We start from the raw sequence: 20,811 nt of genomic DNA, 5'->3' as shown, positions 1-20,811 counted from the left end.
TTAGGTTGCTGTACATTTTTGTTAAAAGATAACTTGCAGTAGTGGAACAAGTATTTAGTTGTAAATGTAGGACTTGAGTAGCAACACCACACAAATACTCCATCACAAGTACAAGTCTTGCATTCAAAATTGTACTCTAGTAAAAAAAAAAAGTATATTAGTATAATATTTATTTATTTAAGGTTTACTTGACATGGACAATACAATATTGACAAACTGTACAGCTGTCACAGTGTTTACAGCAGATGCTAATTTGCGATTCTCGTCCCTTCAAGGGCTTTTATGAGAATACGAGATTAAAACGAGATAAAAAAAGACAGTAAAATGAGTAGTGCCGGATGCAATAAAGGACACATTTAAAAGCATTTCATTCAAGAACTTGACATAAGTGGTTTATTGCTGATTTAACAAGGATTTGGTAGCTCTCGTGCAAATTTAAAGTGACCACGGTAGACAGTAGAAAGTGATGCATTAACATATAAAGAGCATTTTAACGTTGTCGCTGAGCAAGGAGAATCAAACTTTAATTCCTTTTTTTTCCCAATTTACCATATTTCATATGCTGATTATAGGTTTCATTTGAAAAATCAAACATTTTTAGTTTTCAGATGTATTGGAATAAAAAGAAAGGTCCAAGTGCAACAAAATGGCTCTTGAGCAACGAGCTTGAATGAGTGTACTTCCTTATGTCACACCCCTGTCTACATTAAAATATTCTTTACATGTAAAGTACACTAACATCAGTCACTTGAGTCCTTTTTTGATCATTCCAGCATCAGTGTATCCTGGTTTTGTTACTTTAACTTTTACATTTCCGTGTTGATACTTGACTGAAGGATTTTAATGTCTTTTTCCAGTAACGCTCCGAGCAAACTTCAGACGGTGGGCACAAGGCATGTGGCATGCAGATGTCACTGCGGCCTGAGGCATGTGATGACAGCCACTGGCAGCGCTCATTGAAGTAACCAAGTACCACATGCCATCATGTTGCCAAGTACAGCAGATAGGAAGCTGCACCGCATGAGGGACATGGGAGAAGAGGGTAGAGGCCACGCACTGTCACATAATTAACCAAACTTAACAACCTGTTTTCAGACTCTAGGTAACTGTGTAAAATGGAAACAGGAGTGTGAACAACTGACCAGTACTGAGTACCTTTTTCTGACTTTTCCTTCAGGGATACACGTGAGCTGAAGGATGCCTGAACACATGACCGGGGTGAGGCGGTGGTGGGGCCTGGAAGTGAGATGTTTTCCTGTGTCAGAGTCCGTTCCGCAGTTTGTTTTCCTCTTCTGAGCTTTGCTGACTCACCTCACCATGTCATCAGTTTCTCTCTGCTTTTCTCTGTGTGTGCTTGAGGAAAATGTAGACCATGAACGACCCACGCACATGCAGAGCGAGGGAAAGGGAGAAAGGGGTGGCTTTGTTTCCGTGTTATCCCAGCTTCCCTTTGACCTCCGCCTCCTGAACATTACATCAGCAGAAGTCAGGGACCGTCAGGAAGCGAAAACAATGGCAGGGAAACTGGAAACACGCCCTGCCACCTTCACTTGACGTCCCAAACCCTTCATGAGTTGCGATTCATTTTGAGAATCGTTGTAAACTGGGATGGAAGGAATGTCATTGGAACAACTGGGTTCACCCTTAATAAAAGTTTACAACTTCCACTACTTTCATGTGGCTTTGTGGATCAATTAAAGGATAAGGTCATTCACAAATGAAAATTCTGTCATTATCTACCCACCAGCTGCAGACAGGGTGTACGCTAATGCTTTAAGGTTAGAGTGAAGATTTTGGCTTCATAGGGGGTGTAAATGCATCTGTTAAAATAAACTTGGGATCTCTGGGCCTCCAGAGATTTGGATCACACCGAAGGACTATTCGATGTCCTTCAGTTAATCCGTCACTCACATTTACTGTGTATGATCCCACAATGCCTCACTAAAGAGTAACACAATCCAACCGTGGTGGTATTCAGATAAAACGGGCTCCAGTAATCGCCGCTGTTAACAGCTCCGGCATGTTAAAGTGTTCCTCAGAAAACAATATCTCTCTTTTATTGTTTGCAATTCAAAGCATGTTTTAGTTCTGTTCCAAGGCTGCTGATCGTTTATAATTGGCTATCTCTCATAACCACAGCCACACGGACGGCTTTTCCCTTTCATAAACACACTGTGTACATCACAGAACACATTGTACCGATCAAAACACAGCTATACGGTGTCACAATCACTCCGCTCATTCATTTTTATGGCTTTGCAAGAAAGGGCTCATCTTCATAATACAGTCCCCGACTTTCAGCCAAACATCAAAGACCAGCGGAGAGGAAACACATCAAAGTGACTGACCTCTGGCCCAAAAAACACTCCCAACCACATTCCACACAATTACAGACACCGGAGAATGCCTGCAGAGGAAGCCCAGCCCGTGCATTGTGGGGATTTGTCAGCTATGCACTGAAATATGTTTACATTGCCATTAAAGTTTGATATTGTGCCAGCTGGCAGCAGCCGGCCTCCACTAGTCACGATCTGAGCCGTCGAGCGTTCACCTCAGACAGCAGTTAATTACAACTTCAGCCCTTTTTGGAAAGTCTGACAGGACAGGATTATCATTAGAGGTAAGAGAGTGAACATATGTGACACAACAAACGCCAATCATCGTCACACATGAACTCATTAAAGTTAGCACAGGTCTTAGATTTCTGCCTCCATCTAGTGGGGGCATATCTTTACATGTTATGGAAGTGTAAATTAGTTGGATTTCAAAATAATGGCGGCAGATTATCTCCATCTTTGCATGAACAGGAAGTAAAAATCTGGCTTTAGTTGCAGACAGCAGCTGTACAGTTCAGAAATGTGGACTGAAATTTAAGAAGGCATCAAGGAAAAGCTAAAAATAATGTACAGTAACAGCTGTGGTGGAGGTACCGGAGGTCCTGACCACATTTTTAAAACGACGACTTGATTACAGGCAATCTCAATTTGACCGTTCATGTCTAGAAAACTAAATAACGGCACCAGAGTTTTCATCTCAAACTGAAATTCTGTCTGGATAGTTGACAGCTGGTACTTAAAGGGTAACTCCACCAAGTTTACGATTGTGGAGTACTTAGCAAATAGGTTACACTCTCTGTCACTGTCTACCTGTTTCCCTCATGCTGTTTTCTGCCATCACAGCAGCACAACTGAGAAGTGTTGACATATTCAAGCCTCTCTCCATTTTTAATTGTGCACATTGTATCCAACATTTGTTCTTTATTTCTTATTGTTTCATTGCTATTTATACAAAAAAGTCTACTTGTATAAAGATTGCTCGGTGTATTATTTTATGGTGTTGGTCATTGTTTTAATATACTGTATATTTTGCACACACCACTGTACAGCACTGCACTGCACCATTCACCTGTCTTTACCTTATTTGTTCAGTTCGTGTTGTACCACCTGTATGTCTATAACAGTTTAGCTCACTAAGAGCAATGTAAACAAGATTCAGATTTCTTGTATGTGTACACACAGTTTGCCAATTTTGACTAACCTTGATGCATCTCTGCTGGGTCCTTGAACTTAAGGGAATTAAGCCTGGAAAGTCTTTGAAAATGTCGTAGAATTCGATGTTTAAGAAGGGGCGGGAAAGCCTGGTTCAGTCCCACTCTTTATGCCTCTGTATTCAATTTAAAACTGAGGCCAGCTTAACTCTGCTTAGAATAAAGACTGTGCTGTGCATATACACTTATTTCCCATGATGTTAAAAATATTACTTTAAATGTGACCAAAGCAACACGTGTAAGGGATCAGTGCAGCACAGACACTGCTTGGACGTACCTCAACGGTTAAGAGGAGGCCATAAACAACAAATCAGAAAATAATCTTGACACAACATATTCAGCTCAGTAAACCATTTATTCAAGTATTTCCAACTAAGAAATCTGAAATTATTTACAGTACATTATGTTCACTAGTGCAGGTCTGAGCTTCGGTTACTGAGACAGACTCAGACGTGACAACACAGAACATGACCGTCCATATGTACAATAAACTTCACAATCCTTCGTTACTCTACCCCGCAACTACATCTTTGATCCCTCTCACGCACATTCACTCGAACAAACCTAAGTGCACACATGTACACATACAGCTTCACTCTACGTCTCACAGAAGGCGTATACCATTAAAGCCTTTTCACATCAACGATGTTTTTCCCTGCAGAAAAACTCACGAGAGAAATACAACTTTATTCGATGTATTCTCTAAGACTGCTTACATATCAGCTGGGTAGTGGACACACAACCTGTACCATCACTACTTATGTGAATATCAAAATATGGATTTTTTGTGAACAGGGCACCCACTGACTATAGTTGAATTCAAATGTATAACATTTCATTCAATATATCAGTTTAATAGGACAGTTTTCTCCACAGTTCCAGTCTTGACCGTAACGTTGGAGACTGGAGCAAGACTTTGCTCCGAGACGAGAACCTGTTGCTGCACTTCTTAGTGCACCAGGCATGTGCAACTCTTCACACCTCACAGAGGACGATGGGGAAATCTACATGAATACAGGGATGGTCGAGCTTCACAATTCCCTGAAAGAATAAAATATTCAGAGTGACGAAGCATTCAAAAAAATCCTTCAAACAGATCAGTGTCGTCAACATGTGGAACTAGCTCACCTGTGGAATCAGATTCTTCTGAATCCTCTTCAACTTGGACTTTTTTCTGCCATTTTTCGTCACCACCGTCTCCTCGTAGAATTCATGGGCGAGGTCTCCATCCTCGTCGTAGTACAAAGAGCTGCCGACAACAGCAAGCAAACATCAGACTTAAACTGCATGTGAGAGGAAGACATCTAGAAAAAATGTCTTTAAATGTTTTCTGTAGCTCCATGTTAGCGAACGGGCTACGCTCTACTGTCTTCCTGTTTCCCTCATGCTGTTTTCTGCCATTGTATCCAACATTTGTTAGATGAGTTGTTTGAAATGGGCAAGAAGATCGGGCTTGAAAATGTCAAAGACTTTTTATTTTTACCAGAGCAGGTAGTCTGGTTCTCTAGATGCTCTGGTAATCTACACGCATGTTCTCACCATAACCATTTGACCAGAAACAGAGTTTTTGTACCTAGTCCTTCAAACCAACTTCAAGCAGGCCTTTGTGACACGTAAGTCTTAGCAGAACGTAATGACGGGTTTAAATATTTCTTAATAGTCATAGAAGTGTTTTCAGAAAAGGCATATGTACGTGTAGTGAAGAACAAGACTGCTGCTGAGGTGGTTAGAAAAATAGTTTCTACATGAAACAACAAGGTCTGTGGATTATCTTCAGTAACTGGGTCATGATTTCTGAAAAAGAGTCATTGCTGTTGAGTTTTTCAACTGCGTTTTTTGGCACTTTGAGCACCGCGAGCTATGTGCCACCTCGTTCCATCATATTCGAGGGGAGGTAGACATCTCAAAGATATCGCCAAAACCTTAAATAAATGTTATTCCCTTTTTGGCTCTCCCCTTGTTTTGTGTCATCTCTGTATTTCAAAAAGGAAAACAGGAATACCAAAGACAATAAGTTCTGACTTGTGAAACACTTATGTATTATTTACCTCCTCCTTGTAAAAACAAACGGTGTAGCATTTCTGGAGCCTTTGAGCCGGGCCACAGACTGCTCGTTCCCATCACTGGATGAGTCACCTCCAGCTCCACTGCCTGAGAAAGGCCAGACACCTTTGGCTTTGGATCCACTTCCTCCCATCCTCAGAGATAAGGCATAGTTATTCTCCAGATAAAGCTTTCAGTTTGGTTTGTGGTCAGATGCGCTCACTTCCTTACCAAAGCCGGGATCTGAAAAGTAAAGAAAGAAAGAAAGAAAGAAAGAGCAGATTCCGGATCAGACAAGTGACTTGTTGTGTGACTGCTCGTTTACTGTGAAGCACCACTTTGTTTGCTTGTTTACTAGTTGGATCAACGCTATTGTTATTGTGGTCAATGCCATTTTTTGTTTGTTTGTCCAACTCAGAGACGCCACTGAGACACAGACACCAACACAGGGACTGTTATCACACTGATATGATAGTATAAAATTATCAGCTCACAGAGGTTGACATTTGTTGAGTGTCAGGTCAGCCTGTAATGTAACGGTACGTTACACTAAGTTAGCTTAACGGGAAGCTAGCAGCCGGGCCGTACAATTACCGACCACTAAACGAATGAATCTGATTCATAACGCTAGTTTTATTGCTATATCGATTCATTAAAACAACCATCATTTTATACCTACTACACATGATTTGTTTCGTAAAAGTACTATTCACAGTCGGTCGGTGTAGCTAATATTAACTCGCTAACGGTACCTGCATCTTGAGGTGAGTTAGCCTGTTAGCTTGTGCCACTGACGCAGCTTAGCTACAATAGCTAGCGTTAACTAATAACTAGCTAGACAAGAAACACACACGGGGGTATCTTTGCCAAACACCGCCACGAAACGCTTATTTTAAACGTGCTTCTGGTCAATATCCTACCTTATTAAATCCGGTTAAATGGTCATGTCCTGTCATAACTTTTACTACCAGCTACGTTAAGCTAGCGTTAGCTGTTTTGGTCCTTGCGATAAGGTGATCAGCTGATCTGACAGACAGGCGGCACCGACACAGTTAAAGCAAAACACTGGATGTACGATTACTCGACGTCATTATCAGGGATAGTGATGTGTAGATAAAATGTCATATAACTCCAGGTCTAAAATTAGAGGGTTTTTTTGAGTGGGTATTCATATGTTAAATAGCTCACATTAATATTTTAACATTCATTCATTCATCTTCTGTCTGAAATAATACAAAAACTTGACAGAAGTTGGAAATTCTTTACTGAATGCAGTGCACATTTGTCACAACATTTTGATGATTGCTACAACATGTAAGTTTGTGCATAGACGGATACAATGAACCGAAGCAGAAGATATTTTCTTTAAGAGGACAGAATAAAACACAGATATGAGGAATGACAAACAGCTTCCAGTGAAACACATGTATACCAATATTCATTCAGGATTTCAGTCAACCAGAGTGACACTTAGACACTGCTCTCTGACATTCATAGTTGCATACAAATGTCCATACATCAGTCAAGCTCACAAAGTGACAAAATAAAAAAAACTCGAGTTGCACCCATCAGGGGTGTCGAGAGGACGTGGCAGACTTTTGAGACTGGGTTCAAAGAAAATCCAAATACCTTTCAGCGACAAATGTGTATTTAACTTTCTTACGGGATGAAAGAAAAGATGTCAAGATGAGGTAAGACGTATGGTTTTCATGATAGGTTTTTCAAGGACTGGATTGAGTTTATCTAAACTTGGAATAATATGATTAGACACATTAACCAACCAAACCAAACCATCAATTAATGTTTTTTACTGTCCCAACGATATTTAAAAAAAAAAAAAATCAAAAAAGCACTTGGTAACTATTTTTCAAACAATCCACATTGCTGCAAACCGTTGTTGCGTCTGCTGTGATTTAAATGAAGGGAAACATTTATCTGCACCTTTACTCCTGTCGACAATCATTTACATAATGTGCTTAAGGATTAATTTAAGATTTATTATTGGGTGCACCTAAATTATGTGCTAGTGCACCTAAATGAAAAAGATACTCAGGAGCCCTGAACCATTTTCTATTCTGAAAGAATAAAGGGAATTAAATTGCAGACGTGATTATATGTCTCGTCTTCAGCATCTACAAATGATCTACTCATGGATTTTCTTTATACCTAAAAATGTCAGATTCATCACTGACACTCTCTTTAAAGTTAAAGTGACACAGCTGAGGTACACAGGATAATCAGATGGTACCCAATAACGTAAGACATTACTGGATACGACCGCTGTCTCATCTGCCAGTCGTCACTTCTCTCAACTCATTCTCTCAGGCACATCAGACTCTCCAGGTGTAAGGCACTTCATCTCTCGCATCATTTCACACGCACATTCGCGCTAGCGCTCTCTCTCACGCTCGCTCATTGTCTTGCGCCCTGTCTCACACTCTCGTTCACCGAAGAGGCGTTTTTGAGTCATGTTCTCTGGGATCTTTGGATGCAGCGATGACTGGTCGTCGTCAGGCGATTGTCCAGCCAAGAGGTGCACGTTTAACCCCGCGGCGCAGAGTCGTGTCAGCCGGGGGTCGAGCCAGCCAGGGTCTCCTGCATCCTAGTGCGGGCCAGAGCGTACCGCTGCACTATCTGCTTGACGTGTTCCTCCTCTTCACGCTGCAGAATGCGCAGGAAGTTCTTCAGCTCAGGCATTGAGAAGGCATGCCACTGTAATGAGAGAAAAATGACATTAGTGCACGTACAGTATATAAAATAACCATCTTTGTGAGATACAGCGCATAAGCTTTGTTTACATCAGAAAAAGGAACACTTGAAAATACATCAGTGTATAAGATTTACCAAAATCAACAGAAGCCACCTGTAGGAAAAATGTGATGTGTATTTTGAGTTAAGTTTGGCTTATCCCATCTGCTAACATGGAGGAGACCGGATTTATGACCTGTACTGCTGCCAGCCACCAGGGGGCGATCAAGACGTTTTGGTCAGTCTTGAGGATTTGTCACATTGTCTATCTTTATATACATCAATGGTTTAGAGCAAATAAACTGGGCTAAACAATGTGTAGCTTCATTAGAAGATGGTGGCAAAGGCTACGTTATGCAAGGCTGTAATAAACCAGAAACAAGGCCAGTTGTTTGCCAACTGCCAATAAACCTCAAAGAAGATGAAAAACCAGGCGCCTTGTCCATCAACAAGGGAATCTGGGAATTAACTTATGTGCATATTCAGAAGGACACAACAGTGAACACAGTTTCTTTTCTCGGAGTGGGAACAGCCGATCATTCATGCAAGTTAAATGTTCGCTACGGCAGAAACTGGATAATGAGTTTCCATCCCCCAATGAGGAACGTCAACCTTTTTATAATACAATATTGCGCAAAGCAGAATATGCTAATGGTCACATGTTTGGATGCCTTGTTCTCAGGTTCATGTTGCACTCACATTGACTTCTCCAGTTTCATTCTCCTTCAGAACAAAACTGAGGACTTTCTCATTGGGTCCAGAACACAGACGCAGACGGAGAGGATGCTCATCATCAGACAGCTTGCGAATATAAACTGAAAGAGGCAGAAAGACTCAAGTTATTGTACAGAATACAAATCTACATTAAAACAGAGTGACAAAGTTCAACATGTAAACATAATAAAATAGGAGTAATACCTTGTTCATGTCGCTCGCTGCGCTCAAACAGAGCGAACTTGCCAGGATTGTCCACCACAGTGAACTTTTTCAGCAAAGCCTCGATGACCTCACGAGCAGAGGTGCGTGAGCTTATGTGCAGGTGCTTGGATGCGTCCTTCGGCAAGTAGAAAGAGGTGCGACGCTTCACTCCACTGGCCTTCCTCCCTCTATCGTCGTGACCTCCTTTCTTTGGAGATGGAACGGACACGGGTCGCGCCAGCTTGAACTGAACTTTAATGAAGCCCGTGTAGGAACCATCCTTGTTCTGTGCGGGAAAATAAAAATGTTACACCGAGAAAAGAAAAACATTCAAATGCACGGATATGTTGTGCATCGTCACTACTCACCACGTTCATGAACAGATTGCTGTTGATTTGAGCATTGTATTCCTTCACCTTCTGCTGAATATCTGGGGTTGTCAACTCCTGCTTTCCCCATTCAATTTGTTCATCCTGGAGGAGACAGCAAGGAGTAACAGGGTTAAACCAGCAGGTGTCAGTGCTCACCTCAAAACCACAACAGGAACCAGAGCGACACACCAGCACAAAAATGGACACAGTGACGAGTTTTAACATTAAAAATGTCATGTTCTGTAACAACTGAAGGTTACAGATAGCTTACATTTTTTTGTACCAAGCAAAAAAAGACATGACAGAGGTACTGATGAGTGTGGCTCTCAAGGCCAAGACTTTAATGCATCTTTACAACATGCTGCTGTTGTGTAAAAGCATTGTATGTCTCAAATGTGTTATTTAGGAAGTGAGAATGTGTGTTTTTGTGTCATTTCTACATATTTAAACTAAGTTGGAAGTCTCTGTGGAGCCATCATGTAAAAGCAGAAGTGGCGTGATCCAGATTTGCTTTAAACACGGTTCCTCTTCCAACAACATTGCTTAATGTTGTTTAGAGAAGGATTACAGACACTCGCGCTTCAGTAAAGGTTTTGTTAATTAACTTTCTGTTCTGTTCCAACAGTGAGCACCGGTTGCATCAGACTCTCAACTTCCTGACAACGTAGCAGAAACGATGATGTCAGCTCCGTCCAATCCTGTTGGATTGCTCTGATCCCTCGGTGTGGGAGGAGTAAAGGAAAGGAGGAGGCAAAATGAGGAAGGGGAGGGTGGGCATGTGCAACTGTGCAGCTGTTTGCAATGACTGCGAGCAACGGTTCTGCATCGCATTCCTCAACTTGGTATTCACGTAAAAATAGCCTCCCCCCTCTGGCTCTCACAAGTGGGAGAAGACAATGCCCTCCCTTGTTTTTCAGACACATCCTGTGAAGTCAGCTGCCTCATCAACCGCACACCACCAGTCATGTTTCAGTCATGGACATTTGGCCCCCAGTATCTGTCCAGCCGTTGGCTCAATTAGGGCTTTTCCTGTGTCTACTAATGAGCTCAACTTCCTGTGTGGAAAGAAAATTCAACAGAACTCTGAGGCGGCAAAATTTATTTTCCACGCTGTACTCCAGCCTACTCCCTTGAGGCAGGAGCAGGGGGTTTCCTGAGAACTACAATCCAAATGTCACTATCTGTACAGTGCTATGGATGCCGCTAACATCTGCGTTGATATTTGAGCAGATTTCTCTGGATTTTCTCTGCATGAATGTACAAAATTGATCTATTTTTGTCCTGTTTCCACACCCAACAAACCTGGCGATTGCGATGTAAGCATTAAAACGGCTCTGTAGCTTTTAAATCTTCGTCAAGCAGATCAATAGTGGCAATCTGGAGGCAGATTGAAAGACTGTCGAGTTGATGTGCTGCTGTTAACAAGTCAATAAATCAATATGTGGGGCCAAGTGTGGCTTTCCAATATGGCAACAGTAGGAGGATAAACTATGCAACAACTGTGTCTCTACATGTCCATGAAAGGAGTGTCACATCAAAACCAGTGTTGTAAAGTGTCAACAGCATCAAACACAAGTGGCTTCTGTGCAGGGACAGAAAATGGTGACTTTTACAGTAAACTGCATCTGTTCCTCAATGAAGAAATCTGATATGTGAGTGGGTGTGCGGGACAAAAAGGAACAAACCAAAAACAACATATGACTCAACTGTGATTGAGAAATTAGGTGTGTGAAACCTGGAGGAACAGTCAATGAACAGTGGGTGTCGGGCTGGAAACTTGAGAAGCCGGTCTGCGTCACCAGACGTGACATTTGGGTTGTTCTCAGCAGAGTTCAGCTGTGGGTCTGCGTTTGTCACAATAGCAACATGCGGTGAGGTGTGTCTATTAGACAAAACCTGTATTTGCTTGTTCCTCCGGGCTGATTGCACTTTATAGATATCTTCTCATGATTCATGTCTGTTTAATGAAAACAGGAGGAACCAGAAGTCCACCCTGCATGTTCATCTTGGCTGGCACCTTGTTTGCTTGGATGCCCTTGAGCAAAACACAAACTACAGAAACTAACCCTGGGATGTGTGACAACTAATAATAAGGATAAAGTGCTTAATTTAAAACAAAGTGTCAGACAGGAGAGCAGAAATATCAAATAACGCGAGAGCAGCGGCTCTGTATCACCCATCACCCACCCTCTGCTCCAACTTCCCACTTTTAAATTGAGGAACTAACTTTTATTCAAGCCCAACTTTGTATTTATGTAGTTTTTGTTGTTGTCTTGTTTTAAGTTTATTCTCACCTTCTTCACGTTAGCATTAACGTTAGCTTTCCGGGCTTTGGGGAAGAAAGATGTCCGCGCCGTGAAGTACTGCTCGAACTCGGAGTCCGAGTCCTCCTCGCTGCAGTAGCCGCTGCTGGTGGAGCTGCCCCAGGTCATCTCGAAGGAGGGACTTTTGTCCGAGCTGCTAGCCTCGTTTGTCATGCTGACTATCGGTTTTAAAAAAAACAAAACCTTTTAACACTAGAGACAAATATCGGAACTTAAAAGTGCGACGACTTGAAAGTGTTAAAACAAACCGCTGTTAAACTTTACGGAAGCCGGGTTGGACCGCTCTACAATGGTAACGTCAAGTAGCTGACAGACGACGAAATATCTCTGTAAACTTCTCGACAACACAAGTCTAACTCGACAAAATCAAACAGTCTCTTCCTCTATCTTCCTCTAGCGGCCACGTTTCCACTGTGTAAACCGAGTCTGTGAGAAACAGGATGTATGTGTTACGGCCCCCGCCCTTGCTGCTTCGCTTCCTTCCCCCCGCCGGCCGGCCGACGCCCCACCCCGGTCCGTTCAGATGAGTTTGGAAAATACACAAAACCACCGCGGCTGGTCGCGATTGGACGACCAGGGGGGGAAATACCAGACACTCCTCCTCCTCCTCCTCCTCCCCTCTCCTCTCTGCTCCCATGGATGATGCTGGCTGCTTCCACGCTGTACCGACCGAGTCATGTGATGATGGGGCAGCGGTCACACCACCACCCCCCCCCCCCCCCCGCCGCCATGGACCTCATGTGAGTTTCATTATTCCTCAACAGTTGAGACAGAAACAAGACCTTTAAAGGGGCACTGTGTAGTTTTGGAGGCGAAATTCAAACTCAGAATTTTAATATTAGTGAAGTGATCATACAAAACTCAGAATATATTGAATAAACAAGCTGTTCTCAGGGGGAAATGAGGTCCCAGAACGCTGGTTGAAGCCAGAAAGGTGGCAGGGTCCGCCACATGTAAACAAAGTGCAACAGTGTGAAATAGAGTCGGTTTGCATTTTTGCATTTCCGGTTACCTCATCTCAAAGTTCATGAGTTTTTTTTTAATTGGTTTCCGGTTAAATACCTGAAAGAAGATGTACGGTTACCACAGGCTGAAGGTATTCAATGTTTTGTTCTACAACAAAAAATACATCATTAAAAGTCCCACAATTTGATTATGAAGAGCTTACGTGTTTGTAAAAATGACGGTTGCTAACAAGTGGCTAAATGAGACAACATACGTGACAATGTCTAAATATCTAAATATCTTAAGCCTGTGTTAACTACAGACCTTATTTCAGACATATATCTAAAAACAATTGAAAAAACTCATTGACTTTGAGATGAGGGAACTAAAAGTGCAAAAATGCTAACTGATTTCTGGGTTTTAAGACTCACTACTATACCACTCTATTGTGTTGTCCTTTAAGGTTTGTTTATTCAGTTTATTAAGTCAAGACACTTTATTTATTTTGTTTAGGCATTTAAAAAAAAAGTCAATGAAGAGCTTCTGATTAAAATTTCTTCCCCCAAACTACATAGTGCACCTTTAAATAAGTACAAAACCTGAATTCTTAAACTTACGTAACGTAAAGTTTCATTTTCCTTATCTAGTTTATCTGGAGTAGCTAGTATAAACAATGCCCCCCCCCCCCCCCCCCAACATGTTCCCATGAGGCCCATGTAAGAACAACAAAAAGAGAACCAAGAGTGGCCTCTTGGACGTCCCTGTGGTAGATAAACATGATAAAATGCTCTCTGGAGCAGCGGTTCTCAAAGTGGGTCCATGGGTGCTTTCCAAGAGGTGCCAAAGGGGAATAATTTATTTTCACTATAATTAAATCCAGAAGTTGCTCATGGGTTTCATATATTTTCTGTAGTTAGGGGTCTTTTTTGTGTCAGTTTAGGGGACCTTTACGAGAAAAGATTGAGAGCCACTGCTCTAGAGTGCACTTCAAAACACGATAAAGTACACGCTAATGCCTTGGGATCACTCCACGACATTTGAAGTCATCAGATAGATGTAGCCGTCTGTTTACACAAATTTCCTGTTTCTGTCTTGTGATCAGGAGTCTTGAAGTCGTTGTGGTTTTCACACTACATGACTGCTCTGTGGCAGGGGGTCATACATTACCAGATCACACACACACGTCGTGACACGGGCAGGATGTGATCCAAGCAGTCCAGGTTTAATTTGCATGATTTGCAGCGACAAAACAAGGAAGAAAAAGGAGGTATATGTGTGACAGGATGGATTAGAAATGCGCGAGCAAGGAATATTTTTGTATTGAAAACATACAACTGCCTGGATCACGTCTTTGAACAATTCACAAATGGCATTCGGGGGAGCGTGAACCGATTTGCCTCTGATCTCTGTGTCAGTGATCTCCAAAAAGCTTCACCGAGTGGAAGATCAGGGCTAAAATCCTGAAGTGTGAACTAAGCTTAAGTGCCCTTTTTATTTTTTAGCCCCTTCCCCTCAGTGGGCAGTGGTATTCAGGCTCTCTGAGGCTGCCAGTGAGGCGGAGACACACCAGGGCTCCCTAAATGTCAACACTTAGCATGTAGATAACACTGATGATATGCAGATTGATATGAGTGTGATATTATCAGAATCACTAAAACATTTAGTTGATGATTCGATAGGGGAAGGGAAAAAACAAAACAAAAAGGGAAAATCAAAGCAGCAGAGGCAGAAATGCCCTAACTTTTTGTGCCTAGTACTTCAATTACTACAATTCCCATAATGCAACTCATTTGGGTCTTCTATTATGTCGTCAAACGAGTTTCCATATTGTAAGTTAGTTCTAGGAAGTTCACGTCGACTTCCAAGTTGTAATCACAACTAGGACACTGATTTTTCTGACTTCTGACCGTTGTTTAATATAATGAAATCCTCTTGAATGGATATGGTGTCACGTTGTCAGTGCAAAGTATTTGAACCCTCACATGACCAACTCTGTAATCAATCTACTGTCTTGATGATGTGAACACACTCACAAGTTGTTAACATTGTAATCTGTCCCGCCAAAATAAGTTCTTTGTGTCGTAGCAATCTTCGTCCTCACGTTGAATAAAAATGTCAAATGTTAAATTGGTACTCAGTAGAAAATAATAGCTGCATACCTAATTTTCACTATGCATCTGCTGCAGTGTAAACACTTTTCAATCCATCAAATGTGACTAAAGGTGATTCCAGGTTTATAGTTTTTGTAATGTGAATCTCACGTCTGGAAACTATAATCGTGTTGATAAAAATGCCTGAGAATGAACAGCATTTAAAGCTGTGATGAAAGATTTTGAGACAAATAAACAATCCCTTTTTTTCCTGTGTTCATCTGGGACATCCCGCCCAGATCTTAACCATTTAATTGGTTCAAGTAATAACACGGAGGAATTTAAAAGAAAAAAATAAACAAGGGCACGAGTCCACCTGCTGAAGACATATCCTCCATGTTTGTCTTACACGCAGAGGAGTTGACAATATATTTTATTACCGTATTGGCTATGAGCACAAGTATTTACTGATATGTTTTGGCAGAAAATACTTTGGAGCCTCCTGCTGTGAACTGAGGAGTTCACAAATGTGTGCTGCTACAGCCAGAAGCCCTCCAGCTGTTTTAAATTGAGCTGGATTGCAACAAACGTAAAAAAAAAAAAAAAAAAAGAAAGAAAATTAAGTGGTACAAACATTACAGAAGTGAAAATGACAAGATTCTGCTTGTTGATACAGAACATAATGATCTTGTCTTGCATGTTTTGTATTGTTTGTGCCTTTTTTGTAACAGGTTATGCCTATTGCAGATATTTTAACATGTCATAGCAGGAGAAACACATGTTATCAATAAAATTTATTATGGCTGCATTTTTCTCAGCTGAGACAGACATGGTACTTTGTCTGTTCAGTGTTGTGTGAAAGGCCTATTTGCACCAGAGCTCCAGCACCAACAAAATATCCAGCCATGTCTTCGCACTGTCAATGCTCTGCTGAAGTTTTTACATTCTTTGATAAGAAACAAGTGCTTGATAGTGAGGGAATGAAGCCCGTTACCAAGAGAACAAACACTGCAGCCTTGAACAACCACCGGCCCGTATCCTTGACTCCCCTCTTTATAAATAACAGTATGTGGTGCAGAGTCTTCTTCTAATTAAACTTTTAGATGTACAGCAGCCAGGCCTTGACTTTATCTATTTAATTAATGCTGTAAACAGATTAACTAAAGGATACAAGATTCTTTCTGACCCTAGTCACTACTATTAAAATGTTTTTTGTCCCTCCTTATCCTTGCTATAGACTACAGGGATGGTACATGTCTTGTTTTGTATTGTTAATAGTTCATTATTCTTTAACCACCTCAAATAAACTTATTTTATCACATTAAAAAATGTTACATGTTTTTTATGATTGTTGTTGAGTGTGTTTTTATATGTATAACACATATATTTGGGTGTAACAAACTGATTTGTGGCTGTAGTTGTTAAATAAACCGAACAGGATCTTACAAAAGGCGTTTTCTGTAATGCTGTGTGTTTCTCCATACTTCCCCTTCAAATCTCTTTACTTCCCTTTATAAATTTGATGTTGCTAGCTGCCCCCTATCTGGTGCAAGATTGTTTACAGCAAATATAAAGTCAACTGTGACAGGGTCAGGTCACCTTTAATAATGATCCTGTGCAGTTAGTGGAACTGGGGGAAGGGTGTGTGTTTATTGCCGGATGAAATGGTTCCTGTTTTTTGTCCATAAAGTAATTGATTTGTTCTGTAAAACAGTCAAACAGAATCACCATGCAATCAAACCAGGCAGCACAGTGTCACATGCAAAGTACAGAGGAGCCGCCAGTTTCCTCATTCATGGTCTCATTTTAAACCCGCAGCTTAAGCAGTTTTTTTTAACTTCTGTCATGAAATATCCGTCCTGCACAGAACAGAACATCAAAAATGTCTTTTGTGTGCTACAACACTGTTATAATGCCATAAATAAACATTTTTCTCAATGCCTACAAGTGTTACCAATATAGCAAAAACTGTCTAAATTTGGTTGGTGCAAACGGTTTATTTTTGGCGAGGTTTTATACGAGACGTGAAGAATAAAGTGATTTTGATTAAGTATCAGTATTTTATTTTATTTTAGATTTGGTTACTTTTCCTTACAAAAGCATTCGTCACACATGATTAGTGCAAGGGGCCGTCGGATATGAGAAAATAATACAATTGTTTCTATCTCTGCTGTTTTTTGCAATGATAAATTGTGTAATTTCGGTGATTTTGCCAGGAAAACGTACCTTCCAACCTGCCAGCGTGTTGTTGGCATTCAGAGGGTTAATGGTAACCATGTCACAGTTCCTCGATGTTGAAGAAGCAAGTAAACAGTGACTACCACCACTTCTGACTGTGTGCAGATAAAGAGAACTAAACCAGTCATATCATACTGACAAATACAAAAGCTCCTTACCACATTTGTGTCTGTCTCTATGGTTTGCTCCACGACGCACGTGTGGTCAGCTACAGAGCCTCGGTCCCAGCTGCAGTCCAGGCGGATCAGGGCTCGACAGCGGTAGTGACATGTGAATCTGCAATCTGTAAAACAGGAAGTCACTGAGTTTAGACAGACGCCGGCAAACACTAATACATATGACAAACTCATATACGTTAACATGCATGTGTAGAGTGCAGTTCTAAACAGGTGATGTCCTCCTATGGCCGTTACTGGTCACTGCAGTTACTTTAACTCAGCTTTCTCCTGCATTATAACCCTTTCTGTGTTGTGTTGCATTAATAAAATGGTAAATAAATACCTTTACTCAAACCTGTTGAGTACAGCTGCGAAATATAACAGAGGTAAGACACTACATATTGTGTGTATCATGAATGTAGATTTCAATTTGCATTTATTTGTCAATGATTTTTCCCTCAATCACAGTTTTTACAATTATTATCAGTGTTTTGGTCTGTTTTTGTGTTTCATGACCAGGTTACTTTTGAAACACATTGCTTTCTGCACACTTAATACTTCATACAAACCACAGCAACATTTTAGTGGGTTTCAGTTGATGAAAAGGAAGTTCAAGAATGTTGCAACACTAAGAGAAATCCTGAGCGAGTAGATCATACAGGTCTGTGTCCCACCCTGAGCTGAGATGATAACCAAGCCACAAAAACCACTTAAACTACCGCGTGCATGTTCGACAATGTTTCTTTCTAAACATTGTGCTGGAAGACAAAATGGAGAACATTTATAGCACTGCCAAACAAAGAGTAAAAGCTATGATTTCTGCAAATTAATAGCTAGAGTGCAGAGTTAAACAGGCACGCACCTACATCTTTTTGCTGTTTAACTAAATTTCCTCTTTCTCAGTCTTCCTCTCATATGCACAGAGGCAATCACACATGCACACACCCAAGGGTGCAAACAGCCTACGTAAGCCGACTCACTGACACACCGCAGGCTCTGCTTGTAAAGGCCCCAGATGAAGTCTCCACACAGGTCACACCACGTGGGCTGAGCGTGGCTGCAGGGCTGGAAGTTGTGGCCCTCTCCCCTCTCCTCAGTCATCTGGGGGTCCTGGGTGCTGCTCAGGACTCTGATGATGCCCACCCTGCTCAGCAGGTCTGGGACCTTCCCCGGGCTGATCCTCAGGGCGTTGGTTCTCTCGAGGCGTGGAGGCGAGCAGGGCGAACGTGAGCCGGTCAGCTCTATCTGCTCTCCGTCTGTCCTCAGGTCACGGAGCTCGATGAACTCGCCCCAGGAAGACATGATGTCACTCAGAGCCTGGCTTCCTCCATTATCACTGAAATACATACAATAAAATTGTTAAAAATGTGATCTTGATATTGTAAAGTTCATTTAATGCAGTTGTTCAAATGTATATTGATATATTTGCAGCTTAATCATGCAATAGCCACTAAACTGGCATTTTTCATTAAAAACGTAAACGTTATACTTCATGCTAGTAGAGTCTGAATGCCTGCTCTGTAAGAGAACAAAAATCAAATGGGCTGTTAAATTTTAGACTGCTTTGTCATTCAAAAACATAAAAAAGCAACATGTACTATAACCAGTGGTGGAGTATTGAGATCCTGCAATACTACAGTTTGAAAAACACTTCCTGCATTCATTCAAAAGTGAAATATTATCAGCTAAATATACTTAAATCATCAAAACTACTCATTATGCAGCAGAATGGCCCCTTTTTTATATTAATGAATCATCATTACTGTGATGCAGGGGAGGCCAAACTTTTTCCCTTGGAGGACCAAAACTGAAACTTAATGGCAGGCCACATGCCAAAGCAAACGTTGTTGTATTGTTGCTGCTGCTGCATTGTATTCTTAAGATGCAAAATGGTTTTAGGATCTGAAGTTCCCTTAACTGACTGACTTCCTGTGCAAACTGTCACTCTGCCACCGTGCTCAGATTATAAATAAAATAATTAATAATTAGAGATTCTACATATTTAAAGAACATTTTCACTTCACTTCACTAAACGACATAAATAGCAGCCATTCAATCAAGGTTCTCCAAATCTTCAGTCTAAATTACTCCCTGGTTGTGATCAGATAGCCTTATTGGCCACAAAAATGTAGGTGAAAAATGTAGATTCAAGATGTTTATTGTCACTCTGGTTGTACAAGTACACTCGTGAAAATATTTTGCTTAGAGACTCAACTACAGAAATGGTAAAGAGTAAATGCAATTGATAAAATGTATATAATAATAACAATAATAACACAATAATGAATAAAGAAAAACAAAAAGAGAGTATACAGAATAAAAATATAGGACAGCAGGGATAAGGTGCATGTGTATGTGTATGTACATGAGACACAAATATAATTAAACAATGTAAAGACAACTGAACTCTACTCGAACATGATTTTAAAAGTGACAGTAGATTACATGGTCTAATGCATACTGAGTATGAGTAAAATTATAGACTTGAATAATAAAGTACAGGTACCGAATAAAGACTTAATTACAGTCATTTGAGAGCTGTAATTAGTCATTTCCACCCCTGATTTTGGTACAATACATCATATTTTAGAAACTGATCATATGTTGAGAATCTTGTTCTGAAGAGTAAGTACAGCTGTTCATTAAAAAGGAGTTAAAAGTGCCATATTTCACCCTGAAATGTGGTGGTAAATACCACTAAATACTCCTATTTACATATAATATTTACATATGTTTCATACAAAACATGTTTTTTGGTTGGTCACACATCACATCCTCTGTAAGTCATTATGTAATATTGGACATTCTGCAAACCAAGCACAAGTAAAGCAGAGTAAGAAAATAGCTACAACAGCATGTAAAACATCACTTTAACATGTTAATGTATAAAAAGTGATGTAAGCTTTACAGAACATGACAGCAGCAGCTCTTATTCTTCTGTAAATACAACAATTAAAGATGCATTCACGATGCCTCGGAGGATGAACACTCACATGTTAAGTCATAAAACAACACGCTTGGTAAATCAATCGCTTGTGAAACTACAAAAGTACAATAAGATCTTTTGTCCAACTTACCAAAACAGGGGAGAAAACAGCCCCGTGGCAGCCGCTTTGTCTCAAAACTTCTTCCATCCGAGGAGAAAAACTTTCCGCAGAAACTTTGTCAGACTGTTTCCAAGTAACGGAGGTGAGCAGCCTCGGCTTCATCTCTGGAAATAACCTCTCATCACCGGTTAATTACATCCACACGCGGAGGCCCCACTTCTTCTTTACGGTAACATCAGCCGTGTGTGAGCGCTCCTCCAGACAATAACCATCTTTAGATGTTTTTTCAGACTGTTGTAGGAGGAAGCAGCAGATCATGAAAAGGAGAGAGTGAGATGAGACTGAGCTGTACCGACATCCGGAATGTTTTCACATAGGGGGT

General features: G+C 40.9%; 2 protein-coding genes across 3 annotated transcripts; both read right to left on the bottom strand.

Moving 5' to 3' along the window:
• Positions 1 to 3,883: 3,883 nt before the first annotated feature.
• Positions 3,884 to 6,618, bottom strand: tusc2a (tumor suppressor 2, mitochondrial calcium regulator a). The gene is made up of 4 exons (XM_073467499.1): positions 6,511 to 6,618; positions 5,596 to 5,833; positions 4,676 to 4,796; positions 3,884 to 4,588 (listed from the first exon to the last, which is right to left on the bottom strand). The coding sequence occupies exons 2-4, from the start codon at positions 5,742 to 5,744 to the stop codon at positions 4,523 to 4,525; spliced, it is 336 nt and encodes a 111-aa protein (XP_073323600.1). The 5' UTR covers positions 5,745 to 5,833; positions 6,511 to 6,618; the 3' UTR covers positions 3,884 to 4,522.
• Positions 6,619 to 6,831: 213 nt separating this feature from the next.
• Positions 6,832 to 20,772, bottom strand: LOC140997551 (ras association domain-containing protein 1-like). Of its 2 annotated transcripts, XM_073467497.1 has the most exons (7): positions 20,460 to 20,772; positions 18,363 to 18,718; positions 17,383 to 17,507; positions 9,625 to 9,729; positions 9,257 to 9,542; positions 9,038 to 9,153; positions 6,832 to 8,302 (listed from the first exon to the last, which is right to left on the bottom strand). In XM_073467497.1, the coding sequence occupies exons 2-7, from the start codon at positions 18,682 to 18,684 to the stop codon at positions 8,156 to 8,158; spliced, it is 1,101 nt and encodes a 366-aa protein (XP_073323598.1). In that variant the 5' UTR covers positions 18,685 to 18,718; positions 20,460 to 20,772; the 3' UTR covers positions 6,832 to 8,155. The 2 variants fall into 2 exon arrangements, with proteins under 2 accessions (XP_073323598.1, XP_073323599.1); XM_073467498.1 differs by lacking the exons at positions 17,383 to 17,507; positions 18,363 to 18,718; positions 20,460 to 20,772 and adding exons at positions 11,922 to 12,109; positions 12,200 to 12,263.
• Between the last annotated feature and the right edge of the window lie 39 nt (positions 20,773 to 20,811).

Source organism: Pagrus major, chromosome 6 (genome assembly GCF_040436345.1).
Source record: "Pagrus major chromosome 6, Pma_NU_1.0".
NCBI lineage: Eukaryota > Metazoa > Chordata > Actinopteri > Spariformes > Sparidae > Pagrus > Pagrus major.
The sequence above is the reverse complement of the archived record's forward strand: the minus strand, read 5'-3'. Positions and strand labels throughout refer to the sequence as shown.

Coding starts and splice junctions, on each gene's coding strand:
- tusc2a (XM_073467499.1), bottom strand. CDS start 5,744: ATGGGAGGAAGTGGATCCAAAGCCAAAGGTGTCTGGCCTTTCTCAGGC. Junction 4,797..5,595: donor TTTGTTTTTACAAGGAGGAG/GTAAATAATACA, acceptor TGTTGTCGGCAG/CTCTTTGTACTACGACGAGG. Junction 4,589..4,675: donor AGAAGAATCTGATTCCACAG/GTGAGCTAGTTC, acceptor TTATTCTTTCAG/GGAATTGTGAAGCTCGACCA.
- LOC140997551 (XM_073467497.1), bottom strand. CDS start 18,684: ATGTCTTCCTGGGGCGAGTTCATCGAGCTCCGTGACCTGAGGACAGAC. Junction 9,154..9,256: donor CAGCGAGCGACATGAACAAG/GTATTACTCCTA, acceptor TGCCTCTTTCAG/TTTATATTCGCAAGCTGTCT. Junction 8,303..9,037: donor ATGAAACTGGAGAAGTCAAT/GTGAGTGCAACA, acceptor CTCTCATTACAG/TGGCATGCCTTCTCAATGCC.